Source organism: Dama dama, chromosome 4, assembly GCF_033118175.1.
Source record: "Dama dama isolate Ldn47 chromosome 4, ASM3311817v1, whole genome shotgun sequence".
In the NCBI taxonomy this organism is placed as follows: Eukaryota; Metazoa; Chordata; class Mammalia; order Artiodactyla; family Cervidae; genus Dama; species Dama dama.
The window spans coordinates 57,598,584-57,616,588 of record NC_083684.1 but is presented as its reverse complement, the minus strand read 5'-3'; the positions used below and the strand labels follow the sequence as shown (position 1 = coordinate 57,616,588).

General features: G+C 46.1%; 1 protein-coding gene and 1 non-coding gene across 2 annotated transcripts; one reads left to right on the top strand and one right to left on the bottom strand.

Annotated features, from left to right (window-relative positions):
* Positions 1–811: 811 nt before the first annotated feature.
* On the bottom strand, positions 812–918 carry LOC133055396 (U6 spliceosomal RNA). Its single transcript, XR_009692671.1, has one exon. It is a non-coding gene; the product is annotated as a U6 spliceosomal RNA (small nuclear RNA).
* Positions 919–12,458: 11,540 nt separating this feature from the next.
* On the top strand, positions 12,459–16,190 carry LYPD5 (LY6/PLAUR domain containing 5). The gene is made up of 5 exons (XM_061135833.1): positions 12,459–12,546; positions 14,254–14,382; positions 14,933–15,109; positions 15,316–15,462; positions 15,897–16,190. The coding sequence occupies exons 1-5, from the start codon at positions 12,459–12,461 to the stop codon at positions 16,154–16,156; spliced, it is 801 nt and encodes a 266-aa protein (XP_060991816.1). The 3' UTR covers positions 16,157–16,190.
* Positions 16,191–18,005: the final 1,815 nt, after the last annotated feature.

Here is an 18,005-nt window from a genome sequence, read left to right as displayed (position 1 = left end):
TGTGGAATCTTCCCAGATTAAGGATTGAACCCATGTCCCCAGCACTGGCAGATGGATTCTTTACCACTGGACCACCAGGGAAGTCCATTGGGATTTTAAATTGATCTCACGGATTTCACATTTTCTGATGCCACAATTCTTCACTGTTTGACTTTTTAGTCAATTCCTTTTACTAATGCTTTTCAGTGAGGAGATAAAACAGTAAGGAGTGAAGTCTTTCAGTTGAGTGGTTGAGTATCAAGTAGGAAGCAACATAAAATCTCTCAGAACAAGTGAAAATATGTATTCGGACTTAGTAATATTGAGTTGATAATTTTAGTTTTTAAATATTCAAACAACAGAATCCATGGCATTGCAAAGAGTCAAACATGACTGAGCTACTAATGCTTTCAACATTTCCAATACAGTAACCGGTAGTCACACTGACTAACAAGCATTTGAAATGTGACTGGTTTGACTAAGGAACTGAATATTAAATCTTATTTAATTTTAATGACTTTAAATAGCCACAAATAGTTACCATATTGTTCAGCATAGACTAACAGTTCCTCAAAGGATTAACCAGAGGTTAATCTGGCATTACAGGCATGGTTTCAGTAAGCTTTACTGTATTCACACCTTTTTTCAAGTCAGAATTTTTGTAAACTAGACTCTTTTATGTAAAAATGCTGGTTTATTAGGGGTTTACTTTCAGACATTTTAATAATTATATCCAAATGAATTGCAAAAAGACTGTAGTCATTACCCATGAGAATTCTCATTCCCCCACATTCTCAACAATACTGTATACTACATTTGTTTTTGTTTTTTTTTAAATATGGAACGCTTCACGAATTTGCGTGTCATCCTTGCGCAGGGGCCATGCTAATCTTCTCTGTATCGTTCCAATTTTAGTATATGTGCTGCCGAAGCAAGCACCTACATTTGTTTTTGAAATTTGTTAAGAGACATCATGTTGCCAACAAAGGTCTGTACAGTCAAAGCTATGGTTTTTCCAGTGGTCATGTATGGTTGTGAGAGTTGGGCCATAAAGAAGGCTGAACACCAAAGAATTGATGCTTTTGAATTGTGGTGCTGGAGAAGACTCTTGAGAGTTCATTTGACTGCAAGGAGATCCAACCAGTCCATCCTAAAGGAGATCAACCCTGAATAGTCATTGGAAGGATTGATACTGAAGCTGAGGCTCCAACACTTTGGCCATCTTACATGAAGAGCCGACTCATTGGAAAAGACCTTGTTGCTGGGAAAGACTGAAGGCAAAAGGAGAAGAGGATGGCAGAGGATGAGATGGTTAGATAGCATCACCAACTCAAGGACATGAATTTGAGCAAACTCTGGGAAATAGTGGAGGACAGAGGATCCTGGCGTGCTGCAGTCCACAGAGTTGCAGAGAGTGAGACACGACTTAGCAGGTAAACACCAACAAGTGAAGACATGCTAAGTCATTTGTTCCCATTATTAAATAATTGCCTCAGCTTGCAATGGTAAGCTTAACCAAAAGAGGGCACTAGAAGGACATTGCAGGTGGAGGAGGTAGGACTCTGGGAAGCTCCCTCATCCCCGGACCAACAAAACAATTCATCAAGTCCTCATTTGTAGTAATTACCAATTCCCATGGTGTTAAGTGTCCTGTAATGGCCAATTTCTAGCTACCAATGTGGTATCATGAAAGGTGGAGTTGGAAAGAGATGTCCCGTGAACACCATGATACAGTTATTTCCACCCTACAGACACAACAGACATAATCTCAAGAGCATAGATAATAGTTAGGAAATGTTGTGTTGCGTATTTATTACCTAGTTTTCTAAATATATTTCTAAATATATTTTTCTAAATAGAGTTCTAAATAGTTTTCTAAATATATTTCTAAATATAGTTTTCTAAATATATTTCAAGTCTATGTAACTTTTAAATATAATCAGCCCTCCATATCATAGGTTTAGCGTTCATGGATTTAACCAAGCATTAATCAAAAAAATATTTTTAATTCCAAAAAGTCCCAAAAAGCAAAACTTGGATTTGCTTTGTTGTTGTTATGTGGTCACTAAGTCACGTCAGACTTTTTCAACCCCATGGATTGTAGCCAGCCAGGCTCCTCTGTCCACAGGATTTTCCAGGCAAGAATACTGAAGTGGGCTGCCATTTCCTTCTCCAGAGGATCTTCTCAACCCAGGGATCAAAACTGTGTCATTAGTTATTAGATAAATATTATCTAAAATACAAGTAATCCACAGATGACAATGTGTAGGGAAGGATATGCATAGGCCACATGCAAATACTATGCCATTTTATAAAAGGGACTTCAGCATCCCCAGCGCCATCCACAGTGAATCCCCAGCAGATATTGAGGGTCTACTGTAATGTGAGGCAGGAGGTAGACAGGCCTCCCTAGGGTAGATATTTCAAAACAAGAATGGCAGGATAATTGAGAGAGGAGGCTGGGCCCTGCCCAGATAGAAGATAAGAGACCACATAGTTCTCATTCCCTTGGGCGGTCAGGAGACCGCCCCAGCTACACATGCACAGAAAGGCTTCTTGGCAATCAAAAGGGTAATGATGCTAAGTGATGCTAACTACCCAAAGGCCTCTTCGCTGGAATCCATCTTGGCTAAGAGATGCACAGAGGGGAGGATCCTGAGATATACCAAATATGGACTCTGAACCAGACAAATCAAAACGGTTAGACAAGGAAAACCAGAAGAAATGCTCCACAGAAGTAATTCAAACTTCCACGAAGGTGTGACTCAGCAACTGAGTCTGCCCATGCGTCTATCCATATATATTGTACTTTTTTTTATCCTAGTAAATACTTTGTTACACCACTTTCCATCATTGTGAGAATTCTTTTTCTGCAAAGCTCAAGGGTGAGGACCTTGTCAGTGACCATTAGTCTATGGTGGCTGGGATTCAGTGCTCTCACCTTCTGGACTGGACCTCGATCTCTGGCCAGGAACCGAAGCCTTGCTTCAAGCCGCTGCAGGCCGAGGCACTCCAGATCAATGGTTGTGTTAACACGTTTCAATTTTTCTGAGGATCTGACTGTAGGAACCAGCTCCAGAACACCGCCACACCGATCCACAGCCATTCAATCTGTCCCTCGCCTGTCCCAGCAACATAGTCAAACACACACACTCCTGCTGGGGCTCCAGGAGCTGGCGCACCTACAGGGACCGTCAGCCTACACTGGGCCTGCCGGAGCGCAAAGGTGCACAGGCACTCACATCGCCAGCACCTGCTGGCTTTGGAACACTCATGCTTGGCACCCAAGACCAAGGATGGCCAGATCCGGCGCCTGCGCACTATGAGCCCCGACTACAACTCCCAGAAGACTCCGCGGCGAGGATGCCCCAGGGCCTTTGGGCTTCCGGTGCCTTCTGCTTTCCCGGCTCTGGACTACATTTGCCACAGGTCACAGGGCGCGAATGACAGGCGGTCTCGAAAGTCCCCTTTGAGCGTTCTTGTGGTTCTTGGGCTCCGGTTGCGAGCCGGTCCAGTGGAAAGAGAAATCAATGTAGGGCGTGAAAGGCAGGACTTTGCGAACTCGGACCCCAGCCCGCGGTGGGGGTGAGAAGAGGGTAGCTGTCCAGGTGAACGCGAGCTGCGAGGGAGGTGATGGTGTGACAGACACGAAGGAAGGGGTGGTCAAAACAGGTGAGGGTGTTTCCTGGCTGCGTGTGATGCAGAGTCAGGTATGGGACAGGGTTGGAGCGTCCTTCTGTGACGGTGAGGGACAGGTATGGTGTAAGAGCTGTGTGTGAACATTGTGAGCGTGTTAGGGCCAAAAGTGTGTCACACTGTATGAAAGGGGATATTGTATTTGCATGACTGTGCACACAACAGGGCTGAGATGTCCTGTGACAGATGGAATTGGGTGTGTGGGTGTGTGTAAGCAGGCATCTGTGCCTACGAAGTGGCCAGTTTGTTTTTGTAGCTGCATGTAAAATACATTCTATGAGCTTCAATTAAGTTCAGTCGCTCAGTTGTATCCGACTCTTTGCAACCCCACGGACTGTGGCATGCCAGGCTTCCCTGTCCTTCACCAACTCCCGGAGTCTGCTCAAACTCATGTCTGTCAAGTTGGTGATGCCATCCAACCATCTCATCCTCTGTCATTCCCTTCTCCTCCTGCCTTCAATCTTTCTCAGTATCTGGGTGTTTTCTAATGAGTCAGTTATTCACATCAGGTGACCAAAGTATTGGATCTTCAGCTTCAGCATCAGTCTTTCCAATGAATATTCAAGACTGATTTCCTTTAGGATGGACTGGTTGGATCTCCTTGCAGTCCAAAGGGCTCTCAAGAGTCTTCCCCCACATCACAGTTCAAAAGTATCAATTCTTTGGCACTCAGCTTTCTTTATGATCCAACTCTCACATCCATACATGACTACTGGAAAAACCATAGCTTTGACTAGATGGACCTTTGTCAGCAACGTCTCTGCTTTTTAATACACTGTCTAGGTTGGTCATCGCTTTTCTTCCAAGGAGGAAGTGTTTTTTAATTTCATGGCTGCAGTCACCATCTGCAGTGATTTTGGAGCCCAAGAAAATAAAGTCGGTCACTGTTTCCATTGTTATCCCCTCTATTTGCCGTGAAGTGATGGGACTGGATGCCATAATCTTAGTTTTTTGAATGTTGAGTTTTAAGCCAACATTCATAAGCTTTGTATGAGCTTATCTGTTGCTTATGATGGAGCTGGAGTGTTTTTCTGTGACCGTGTGACAAGGCCATGTGTGTGTGCCAGAGAGAAGACAGGATGACAGGATTGGGATGAATCTGTGACTGTGGTGAAAGTGTGTGTGTGTTTGTGTGTAGCATGACAGGGTGTGACTGTTGTGTGGTGGGTGACAGGTCTGCGGTGTATCTCTGTGATTCTGTATTATGTGTGTATGTATGACCATCTATGTATGTGACATGTCAGCATATATCTCTGACTTTGTGTGATGGGCATTGTGTATGTTTGCTGAGTGGGTTGTTTGTTGGGTGGGTTATTTAGTATGATGTTTGCTCTAACTTTCTTTTTAAAAACCACACACTTTTAATCCAAAGAAATAAGTTCATTTCAATTATTAGTTTGCTAAAAAATCTTCATAATTATTATTATAATTTTCTGTTGATTTTTTTTAATCAGATGTCTTTTCTGTGTCTACTAATACGACCATAAAATTTTTCTTCTTTATTTTGATAACATGATAGCATACATTGATTTTTTAAATGTTAAACCAACCTTCCATTTTGGGAATAAGCCAAGCAAGGGGATGATATAAGATCCTTTTTGTAAGTTGCTGTGTAAGTGAACATGTTAGCCAATCAGCTGTATTTGACTCTTTGCAACCTGATGGACTGTAGCCCGCCAGGTTCCTCTGTCCATGGAATTCCCCAGGCAAGAATACTGGCGTGGGTTGCCATTCCCTTCTCCAGGGGATCCTCCCAACCCAGGGATCAAACCTGTGTCTCCTGCTTTGCAGGCTGTAGATTCTTTACTGTCTGAGCCACCAGGGAACTCCAAATTATTGTGTACCTCTCTTAATATTTTGTTAGTGCCTTGATTTATATTGCTAGCATGTTCTGGGAAAGTCAGGCTGAGAAATTAGTATAAAATTGATCCCGGGCTTGGAGTGCCAGGGTGTTTGGAAAAAAATCATCAAGGAAATTCTCTGGAGGATTGTAACCTCCATTCATACTTTGAAGAGCTTTTACAGATAACCCCAAATTTAATGTAAGGAAACAAGCCACTATGCATTACAGTAGCAAAAACAACAAACAACAAAAGTAGAACACCAAGAAAATTAGGTATTAAATTTACTGAGTACATAAGTTCGAAACAGAATACCAGAATGAGTAACAGAAATTGGAGCAAAGCAAATGAATTAATGAAGCATGAACTAATTAAGTAGAAAACACTGGAAGGAAGGGAGGAAGGGACTTCCCAGGTGTTATAGTGGCTAACACTCCATGCTCCCAATGCAGGGGGGCTGGGTTTGATCACTGATCAGGGAACAAGATCCCATAGGTGGGAACTAAGACCTGGTTCAGCCAAATAAATAATTTTTTTAAAAGGGGGAGAAGAAAGGTAACAGATGACAACAAATTCCTAGAAAGATACAACTTAAAGAATTGACAAGAACAAATAGAAACTTGTAATAGTCAATTAATCACTAATGATAATAGTGTCAGTGGTTTAGGATGTAAACTCTAATCATCACCAGGCTCAGATAATTGTGTAGAAGAGTTTAACTAGGGGAGTGTTCAGACAGGTCTTAGGTGCTACTTCATTCATAGCCTCTCAGCCTCACCTGTGCCTGGAGCCTTTGGAAACTTGTTTCTCTTGATTCCCTGCTGTGGCAACCGTCCCTGCATGAATTCTGGACAATTCCACATGGGCACAACCCACAGCAGTGCCTGACCTCATGCCTGACCTCATGCCTGCACTGGGCACCTCTTGCCTCAAGGCATCTGGGCCTGTCTGGTTGTACTTTTATCTTGATCACACAAATAAAATAGATTCTCCAAAGGGTTTTAATGGATGTTGTGGCTCAAACCTGTAACTTCGTTGTGGGCAAAAGTTCATGGTTGTGAATATTTCTCTTCATTGGCCCTTCATTATTGTCGCAGTGATTGTGTGAATGGGAGATGAATGACCGAGTTTCAAATCATTTAGCTCTTTAAAAAGAGCCTGCAGAACCTAAGTGTCCAACAGATGAATAAAGAAGATGCGGTATAAAATGAACTTATTTACAAAACAGAACTGGGCTCACAGACTTAGAGAACAAACTTATGATTACCAGGGGGGAAGGGCAGGAGGAAGGGATAGTCAGGGAATTTAGGATTGACATGTACACACTGCTATATTTAAAATGGATAACCAAGGGACTTTCTTGATGGTCCAGTGGCTAAGACTCTGCAGTCCCCATTCAGGGGGCCCAGATTCGATCCCTGGTCAGGGAACTAGATCCTACATGCCACAACTAAAAGTCCCACATGCTGTAACTAAGATCTAATGCAGCCAAATAAATATTTTAAAAATAATAACAATAAAATTGATAACTGACAAGGACTGACTGCATAGCACAGGGAACTTTGCTCAATATTATGTGGCAGCCTGGATGGGAGGGGAGCTTGGGGGAGAATGGATGAATGAATATGTATGGCTGAGTCGCTTTGCTGTGCATTTGAAAGTATCACAACATTGTTAACTGAATAAATTCCAATATAAAATAAAAAGGGTTTTTTTTAATGTTTTATAAAAGAAGATGTGGGGTGTGTGTGTGTATATATATATATATATATATATATATATATATACACACACAATGTAATCTTAAACATAAGAAAGAATGAAATAATGCCATTTGCAACAACACAGATGGACCTAGAGATGATCATACTAAGAGCAGTAAGTCAGACAGAGAAAGACAGATATCTAATGATAGCACATATATGGCATATAAAAAAAGATACAAATGAACTTATTTACAAAACAGAAACAGACTCACAAACATAGAAAAAAACTTATGGTTACCAAAGGGAAAAGAGAAAAAATCAGGGGTTTGGGATGAAAAGATACCCACTAATATGCATAAAATAGATAAACAACAAGGACCTACTGCATAGCACAGGGAACTATATTCAGTATCTTGTAATAACCTATAGTGGAAAAGAATCCAAATCAGGATATGTATGTGTTTGTATAACAGAATAATTTTGCTAAAAAAAACTGAAAGTAACAAAACATTGTGAATCAATGATACTTCAATTAAAAAAAAATAGCCTGCAGAGAGGGAGGGGGAGAGTCATACTCGGGAAAAGATCCATTGCCTACTCCAGGATTTATATTTAGAAGTTAAGCAAAATGATATCTGCCACTTGCTTTTACTGGTTCAAGAGTAGTAGGTAATCTATTTACCTAAGTAAATTATGGTTACAAAAGTAACCATAAATCCGTCTTCCCCAGTGGCTCAGGGGTAAAGAATCCACCTTCAACGCAGGAGACACAGGTTCAATCCCTGGGTCAGAAAGAGCCACTGGAGTAGGAAATGGCAACCCACTCCAGTATTCTTGCCTGGGAAATCCCATGGACAAAGAAGCCTGGTGGGCTGCAGCCCATGAGGTTGTTAGGAGTCAGACACGACTGAGCACAACATACACACACACACACACACACAAAGCATCTTTTTATAAAATCCCTGTTGGTATCTGTGCTTCGGCCGCATTCAGTGTTTCATATTGCAGTTCATATTTTCTGCTAATTATTTACTATACCAGACTAGAAATACTGAATTCCACATTTAAATTCATATGTCCTTTCACTTGGCCTAAATCACTATGTAATAACTAACATCTGATTAGGGTGTTAGTAATCCACAAAGAACGTAGGTGGGTGGAAACGAGAGAGTATTACACAATAGTCTGTTAACTATATTATTACAGTAGTTATTAATTATTGATTTAGAAATTTCATCAGCATAAAAACTATTCTAATAATGAATTACTTGTTATGTATGTATTATTTTAAGGTGTTAAAATTTTAAAAAAATTAATCCTATCTGACATCTATCAAGAAGGAAAAACAGAATTCCTTGACAGTCCAGTGGTTAGGACTTGGAGCTTTCACTGCTGTAGGCCCAGGTTCAAACTGGTCAGGGAACTAAAGTCCTGAAAATTCAAAAAAAATAATAATAATAATCAGGGCCAAAACATGGAAAGCTCTTATAAAACTAATTGGATCACTGAATACATTTTTGTGAAAAATAAGGTGGTGGGTGGGAGCGAATGTCCCAGGTGTTATTTCAGGTGAACACAGATGAATCCAGATCAATTAATGATTGATTTAAATTTATCTTCTACCTCCATTTAAACTATGAAGGAAAAATTCCAAGAAATAACTGGAAGAGGAGGAAAACAAAGAATCCTTTCATCTAACTTTTTTTGCATATTTAATTCCCCAAGGACCTAGCCATGTAATTTGAATATTAGACTCAAATCTAAACTCTAGAAATTTGAATGTTTGGATATTCAATGCAAATTTAAATTCTTAAAAATTATTTGCTTTAAGTAAGAACGTTGGGACTTCCCTGGTAAATTCACCTTGCAATGCTGGGGATGATGGTTTGACCCCTAGCCTGGGAACTAAGATCCTACATGCCTCAGAGCAACTAAGCCCACTCGCAGCAACTACTGAGCCCTCAAGCCACAACTAGAGAGCCTGTGTGCTGTAAGGAAAGATCCTGAATGATACAGCAATGATCCTGCGTGCTGCAGCTAAGACCCAACACAGCTAAGTTAATAAGTTTAATTAATTAAAATAAGATCATTTAATTAATTAAGATAAGGACATTTAACTTCCAAAAGACAGAAATGTTGTTTCACCAAATCCTTCCCACTGAGGAATAAAAGATCAGATTCAGGTGAGTTTATTTCATCTCAAAGATTCTTAAAATTCATCTTTATTTCAAGCTCTGGACATGGAAAAAATATACTAAAAAGACAATGAGTAGAGGATGGTAGTTGCTGTGATTTATCACTAAGATCTTTTTAGGGATGAAGGACTTGCTTCTCTCACCTGCTAAGACCCACACACTAGAGCTTCCCCAAGGGGGACTGAGCCCTTCGTGGGGCTGAACCACAGCCCAGCTTCTCCCTCTGCCCAGTCCTGCCCCCTTGGCTTCCCTTCCACAGCTGTAGAGTCCCACGGTCTTGGTCACTTGCCTCTCAAGGAGTCACACAGAAATTGACAGACAGCCTGGATCACATATTTGAAAACAAGAAAGTGAGGGGAACAATCCACAACAGTTTGCAATATTCAAAGTTAGGATCAGATTTAGTATAAATACCAAAGAATTGAAAGCAAGCTCCCCAACAGATGTTTGTACACCCATATTCATTGCAGCTGCATTCACAACAGCCAATAAGCGGAAGCAATCTATGTGCACATCAACGGATGAGTGAATAAACAAAATGAAATAGATAAATACAACAGGCTGTTACTCATCCTTAAAAAGAAAGGAAATTCTGACACATGCTACAACATGGATGAACCTTGAGAACTACGTGAAATAAGCCAGTCATAACAAGATAAACACTGTTTGATTTCACTCATACAAAGTACTCAGATTCATAGAAACACAAAGTTAAATGGCGGATGCCAGGGTTTGGGAGGAGAGAGTAAGAGAAGATGCTGTTTAATGAGTCTGAATTTTCAGTTTTGCAGGATAAAAAGGGTCTAGAGATTGGTTGCACAACAATGTAAATATGTTTAACACTACTGAACTGTTTAAAAAAATTAAGGTCTGATCTGAAAAAGACATACTGATGTAGCAGAGTCTATGTAAAAATAAGAGAAAATATTGGCACACAATATACACAATTCAGCTTTGGGTAAAGCTGTGCCTAAAGTCCCAGAAGAAAACTCCACAGTTCTGATAATATATGTGAAGAACATTTATGCAGAATATAAAAACTGGCAGGGACTTCCCTGGTGGTCCAGTGGCTAAGACTCTGTGTTCCCAATGCAGAGAGACTGAACGCAGTTCCACTGAAATAAAACGAGGGAGGGGTTTTTAGCATTGGAAAAACTAGTGGGAAAGTGCTGGAGACAGAGGGGAGGTTGGTCCAAGGGATGGTTCCAGCACAATGACTTACTCCTGTGTTTGCGAATGTTCTTTGCTGTGATTAGGCATCTGTGTTTGCTAATTTGGCTCCTGCCCTGCCATACACAGAGCCTGGGGGACAGGGGTACTATCTTCCCTAATGATGACATTTTGAAGGGATGGCTCCCAGGTCCCTGAGAAAGATGTTCCTGGGCTGTGAAACTGGCAAGAAGCTGGGAGAAGATCTACCTACGTTTCAAAGGGACAGGGAAAGAATCGGCAATGACAAGTTTTCTAAAGTAAATGCTTTAAGAAAAGGGAGGCTGGGGTTTCCTGTAGTCAGGAAGGAACCCCCTGTTGAGTTTCGTCAAGCTCAGGAAACCAGTAAGGCTGTCCTGGTCACTGCCTCTGCCCATCCATCTGTGGTCTCATGACCCTAGGTCTCTGCATGTGCCCGGTGCCCACGCCGTAGGGCACAGTGAGTGGGTATGACCCCAGCAAGCAGTGACTTCAAGCAGCGAGAAGCAAGGTGGGTCGGGCGGTGAGGACCTGGGGTCTCTGTTACAGGCCCCACTGCCCATCTGGAAGTCCCCATCTGCCCAATGTCTGAGTGCCCACATGGGTGTGTCCCCATGCTTGGGCAAAAGTGTTTGTCTCCAATCATCTGCCTGTGCCTGTCCCCGCTAGTGTTTTTAAATTCATTCACTTAACAATCTAGGGACTTCCCTGGTGGTCCACTGACTAAGACTCCACTCTCCCAATGCAGAGGGCCTGGGTTCGATCCCTGGTCAGGGAATTAGATCCCATATGCAGCCATTAAAGATCTTGTGTGCCACAACTGAGACCCAGCACAGCCAAATTAGAAAAAAAAAAAAAAGAATCCAACTTGCAATTCAGGGGACATGGGTTCGATCCCTGGCCAAGAACTAAGATCCCACATCCCACAGAGCAGTTGTGCCATGACTAGAGAGTCTGTGCGCCACAACCAAAGATCCCACGTGATGCAACTAAGATCCAACATTGCCAAATAAATCAAATATTTAAAACAACCTAATAAAAATCTATTGAATACCTTCTGTGGGCATGTCTGGTTCATCAGGTCTGGGTTGATTTGTCTGTCTAGATTTGGATCTGTCCACACCGGGTGTGTCTGTTTTTCTGCATCCCATGAGTAACTGCCTCTCTGGGTGGCTCTATCTCCCTGTCATTTTGTTTGTCAGGTCTTTGATTCACTCATTCCTACATCATCACAAACATCCCCTGAGACCCCTGAGGAATTCACAGCCTGATGGAGGAAGCAGACATCAGCCTAACCCAGAGTGACCAAGGCTGGGAGACAGGGAGGTGCTTGAGGCTGAGGGTGGGGGGATGATTGTTGGGGCAGGGGTGCAGGTCAGGGAAGGCTTCAGGGAGGAGGTGATGTTTGCTTCTCTGGGTCTGGAGGCATGATCCCTTACAGGTGGCATGTGTCAGGGTGAAGGAAGAGAAGTCAGAGGAGGCCACGTGTGCCCACCTCAGACTAGAACACAGTGCTGGGGGAACGGGGTAGACAGCCCCCAAAACACAAGTCCCCCAAAAATGAAGGGTTACAAGGCCCCAGCCCCTCCTCCCCTAGACCCAGTGTCCAGGCCCCAGCCCCTCCTCCCTCAGACCCAGGATCCAGGCCCCCAACCCCTCCTCCCCCAGACCCAGGGTCCAGGCCCCCATCATGATTATCTAGGAGGAGACTAACCCAGGCGGGGGAGGGCGGGGGTGGAGAAATGCCAACCTGCCTGGGTAGCCAGGACGCCTGAGGCTTGGCTTGGAGAACCAGCCAGGCAGAAGTCAGAGCAGGCGGAGCTGTCCTCTGAGTCTCCACTCAGGTCCACAACATGGCAGTGGGAGTTGCCAGAGTCATCCTGCTGTGCCTCTTTGGGCCTGTCCTCTGCCTGACAGATGTCCAGACTTCTGAGCCCAGTGGTAAGAAGGGCAGTTGGGTGTGTGGAAGCAGGCCTCTTCTGGGTCTGAGGGAGCAGAGAGAGTGGGCGCCAGATTCCAGGGACTCAGGGAAAAGTAAACTGGGGGCCCTGACTCCTGGGTCTGAGGGAGGACGGACTGGGGGTCCAGGCTCCTGGGTCTGAGGGAGGACGGACTGGGGGTCCAGGCTCCTGGGTCTGAGGGAGGAGGGGCTGGGGGTCTGGACCCTGGGTCTTGGTCAGAGAGACTGTGTCCTCTCACTTCTCTTCCCCTCCTCTGGTCTTCCCACATCACTCACTTCCTCCACCATCTCTGGTTCACTACTCCAGCCTTTCTCATCCGCTTCGCCCATGTCCCCCTTCATTCAAAGGTACTTCAGGGGCGGCATGGGGGCTCCTTCTAGAGCTGGCAGGAAACCTTGACTCAGGCAACCTCTTCCCCTACAGGGACACAGTCATATCAGGATTGAAGTGGCTACAAAGGCAGGAAATTTGAGAGGTGGGAAGGAGGTTACGCCTGCACACAACTTTGTGTGTGTGTGTGTGTGTGTGTGTGTGTGTGTGTGCACTCATCACAGGAAGAAGAGCGTTAGATTTCTGTGTGTGTCCATGTGTCAGCATGTGTTGTGGGTCTCTGTGCTTGTGTATGTGTATCTATAGCAGGTTTTGGTGTCTGGGTATTTGAACAAATGCTTTCATGGGTCTGATCCTCACTTTCTTTGTAAAAGAAATGTGAGTATAATTTTGCATCTCTGCTTCTCTTTGTGCATCTCTATAACAAGTAGGCCTGTATTTCTCTCTGTGTATGTGTGTTTGGGTATTATGATGTGTGTCTGTCTCTCTGTGTATCTGTTATGTGTTTCTATGAATCTTGTATTTGAATATGATTTTAAGTTGTCTGATTTTGTAAGTCTCTTTTCTGGTGTATCTCTATCTTTGCCTAATTGTAGGCTCTGATTTTATTTGTGATTCTTGGGTCTGTATTTGTCTTTCTCTGGGTATGACTTCCGGCAATCCTGGATGTGTGTGTTGTGACTGTTTCTCTATCCACACATATTTCTGTCTGAGAGTCTGAATTTTGTATGTATGAGATACCTTGGTTTAGGGAGTTTCTATTGGAGGGTCTGGGTGGTATTTGTTTTGTGTGTGAATGTATAACTCTACATGAACGCATACAGGGTACTCTGCATATATTTCTGAGATTGGCATGAACCGGTGAAAATTTTGTTATTTTGTGTTTACATCAGTGTTTCAGTGTTTGACCAGGTATCACAGGGGCTGCCTGTGTGTGTGTATTTGTAGCATGAGATTGCACATCCCTGGGCTTGTACTCGAGTGTTTGTTTTCCATCAGTGGCCTTTCAGTGCTACTGGATATTGTGCATTTTGTTGTGAGAGGGGAAGGCAGAGCAGGAGTGAATTGCTTCCTCCTTTATCAAAATCTCAGAGGGCTTCCTGGAAGAGGGTGGAAATTTGGAACAGCCTGGGGGAAAAAATGAGACTGGCAGGTGCAGAGGCCAATACCCTTGCCAAGAGTCAGGCACAGTCATGGGCAGCCACACCAGCAGACCCTGCTTCTCTGAAGGCAACAAGGCCTCTCACCTCTCAGAGCAGAAGGGCCTGGCTGTCATCTTTAGGGCGGAGCCCCAAGTGCCTGGCAGAGGCTCATCGCGGGCCTGTTCCTCTCACCGTACCCCTGCTCCTCTCCCCAGGGTCCCAGGCCCGGCAATGCTACAGCTTCCAACACATCTACTTCGGGCCCTTTGACCTCAGTCATGTGAACTTCAGCAATGTCTCCTGCCCGCAGGGATGCTCTGAGGCTGTCTTGTCCCTGAACACTGGTGAGGGGCAGGAAACGCAGAATAAGAAAGGGGCGGGTACGGGGCACGGGGACGGGGGTGAAACACCAGCCAGGTGGGGGTGGGAAAGTGGGGATGGAGTAGGAGACAAAGGATGGGGAGGAACTGGGTAGGTGAGGAGAGGAAAGACGGCGATAGAGACGGGGAAGTGGAGGGAGGAGGAAGCGGGAGAGAAAGAAAGAGGGGATGAGGGGGTGGGAGGTGGGAGGAGGAGACCGTGTGGAGCCAGAAGGGGGCGACAGAAGAGCGGACCGGAGAGAGAGAAAAGGAGGAGAAAAGAGCTTGGGATGGGGGACGGGGGCGGGGGGCGCGGCGGGGGAGGGATGTAGGGAAATCGGAGTTTGAGAGGGAAGCGAGAGAGGCAGAGAAGGGCAGGGCAGCAGGGAGAAGGGAAGCCAGGTTGAAAGGAGAGTGGAGGAGGAGAGGAGACCGAGGAGGGAGAGACTTGAGGCTAGAGGGAGAGGAATGGGTGCGGAGAGGAGGGCGGGTTGGAGAAGAGGCAGCGCCCCAGACTCCATCCCCTCGCCCCCAGGGTACCGCTCCTCGGTGACCATGGTGCAGAAGGGCTGCTGGAGAGGCCCGCTTACGGGCCAGATGCTGTCGGATGACAAGTCGCTGCCGCCTGACTACTCGGTGGTGCGCCGCTGTGCCACCGACTTGTGCAACGTGAACCTCCAGACCCACGACTCGCTCCCCAATCTGAGCCCCGGTAGGCGAGAGGGCGGGGCTGGGCGTGGGGCGGGGCGGGGCGGGCCCCCCGGAGTTCGGGGGCGTGGCCTCCGCTGGGCTCCTCCTCCCGGCGCTCTGGCCTTCCAGCCTTCGAGTCGAGCAAGGTGGGCGCCCTGGCGCAGTGCGCACGCCCCACGTCCGGACGGCGGACGGTGACCTGAGTGTGCCTCCACGCTTTCTTGGCAGCGCCCAACCCGCCGACACTCAGCGGCACCGAATGCTACGCCTGCGTGGGGATCCACCCAGAGGACTGCACCCCGGAGAAGTCCCGGAGGGTCCAGTGTCACCAGGACCAGAGCGTCTGCTTCCAGGGCAATGGACGAATGACCCTTGGTGAGGGGCTGGGACCGCCTGGGCAAGGGGCGTGGAGGCAGGGCAGGACTGACTGAGACATGGCCCTGGTCTAAAGAAGGAGGCATGGCCCTGGTCTGAGGGAGGAGGCATGCCCTGGTCTGAGGGAGGAGGCATGGCCCTGGTCTGAGGCAGGAGGCATGCCCTGGTCTGAGGGAGGAGGCATGGCCCTGGTCTGAGGGAGGAGGCATGCCCTGGTCTGAGGGAGGAGGCATGGCCCTGGTCTGAGGGAGGAGGCATGCCCTGGTCTGAGGGAGGAGGCATGGCCCTGGTCTGAGGCAGGAGGCATGGCCCTGGTCTAAGGAAGGGACTGGAAGGAAGTCCGAGGACCCAGTCATGGCCTTGGCCTCTGAGGTGGAGCTTCAGGTGTGGCTGCCTCCCTCGGTCCTGACCCCTCCTCACCACCCCTCTCCCAGGCAATTTCTCAGCCCCCGTGTACGTCCGAACCTGCCAACGGCCCTCCTGCACCATCAAGGGCACCACCAGCCCCTGGACAAACATCGACCTGCAGGGCTCCTGCTGTGAGGGGGACCTGTGCAACAGGGGCGCCCTGACCCAGTCCTTCACCAGCGCATCGGACACTGCAGCCCCTCGGGTGCCCCCTGTCACGGTCCTGCTCCTCACGGTCTCCCTGCTGGGTGGCGCTCTGGGAGGACCCCTCGGGCTGTCCTCCTAATCAGTCCCTCCATCCTCTTCCTGAGTGGGATTCTGGGGGCAGGGCACACACACCCCCTTCTCATTGCTTCACTCCCTGGAATGTGGAAAATCAGAGTTGCACACCTGTCTCTCTCCCTCCCTCCCTCCCTCCTGCTTCCCTACTGATGCCTAGCCCTCACCTGGTCAGCAGACCTGGAAGAAACTGGGCAAGGCCCCCAGCACTCCAGGGTGGGGAGAAATGGCCACGTCCCACATAAAGAGCAAACGTGATCCATGCTGAGCACCAAACAGGCCCAGCCTCCCCACAGCCCATTTCCTGGTTGTGGGTTTCCTGGTCTGAGGCTCTCCCAGAACCTAACCAGCTGCAGCAGGGAGCTACAATGATGTCTTTATTAGTATCATCATGGGAGACTTGAAAGGCAGTATAACCGGCACATCCTAGACATTAGGAGCCCAGACCCTGAAGCCAGGCTGCATGGGTTCAAATCCCACCTCTACCATTTAGCCTGTGGGTGACCTTGGGTGGTTACTTAACCTCGCTGAGACTATGTTTCCTCACCTGTTGGGTAGAGATGAAAATAAAACCTATGATAATGACAAGACCTACTTCACAGTGGTTGTGGTCAGAATTTAACAAGATGAACGTGGAGTACCGGGGACAAAACTGTCACCCACTGTTATGGTCCTCATGTCACAGACAAGAAGATGTGATGCTTGCAAAGGCACTTGATTGACCTCATGTATCTCATGAGTGGGAAGCGTGACTCCAAGCCCTGTGAACCACTAGGCAACTCTGCCTTACAAACACATGGATGTTGATTAAATTGATAGAAAAACACTTGAGACCCAGCAATCCCACTACTGGGCATATACCCTGAGGAAACCATAACTGAAAAAGATCTGTATCCCAGTGTTCACTGCAGAACTATTTACAGTAGCCAAGATGTGGAAGCAACCTAAATGTTCATGAACAGATGAATGGATAAAGAAGATGTGGCACATCTTTATCACTGTGTCATAAAAAGGAACAAAATTGGGTCATTTGTAGTGATGTGGATTTGGGCTTCCCAGGTGGCGATAGTGGTAAAGAACCAGCCTGCCAATTCAGGAGACCTGAGAGACACAGGTTCGATCCCTGCGTAGGGAAGATCCCCTGGAGGAGGGCTTGGCAACCTACCCCAGTATTCTTGCCTGGAGAATCCCATGGACAGAGGAGACTGGTGGGCTTTGAGCCTTAGGGTCTCAAAGAGTCAGACACAATGGAAGCGACTTAGCATGAATGAACCTAGAGTCTACCAGTCAAAGTGAAGTAAATCAGAAAGAGGAAAAAAATCGTATATTAACACATATACATGGAATGTAGAAAAATTATACTGATGAACCTGTTTTCAGGGCAGGAATAGAGACTCAGATGTAGAGAATGGACTTGTGGACACAGGGCAGGGAAGGGGAGGGTGGGACGAACTGAGACAGTAGCATTAAGTGGTGTCCATGTGTAAAACAGATGGCCAGTGGGAAGCTACCGTATAGCACAGGGAGTTTAGCTTGGTACTCTGTGATGAATTAGAGGGCTGGGGTGGGAGATGGGGTGGGAGGGAGGCTCCAGAGGGAAGGGAAATGTGTATACATATGGCTGATTCACTTTGTTAAACAGCAGAAACCAACACAGCATTGCAAAGCAATTCTACTCTGATGAAAAAAAAAAAATTAAATTAAAAAAAAGAAAGAAAAACACTTGAAGCAAAGCTGAACCAGGCAAAACTCTCTAACTTATGGGGATCAGGGAAGATATCCTGAAGGAAGTAAACCTTAGGCAAACTCTTAAAGGATAAAGCGTGCGAGCTCAGTCGTGTCTGACGCTGGGATCC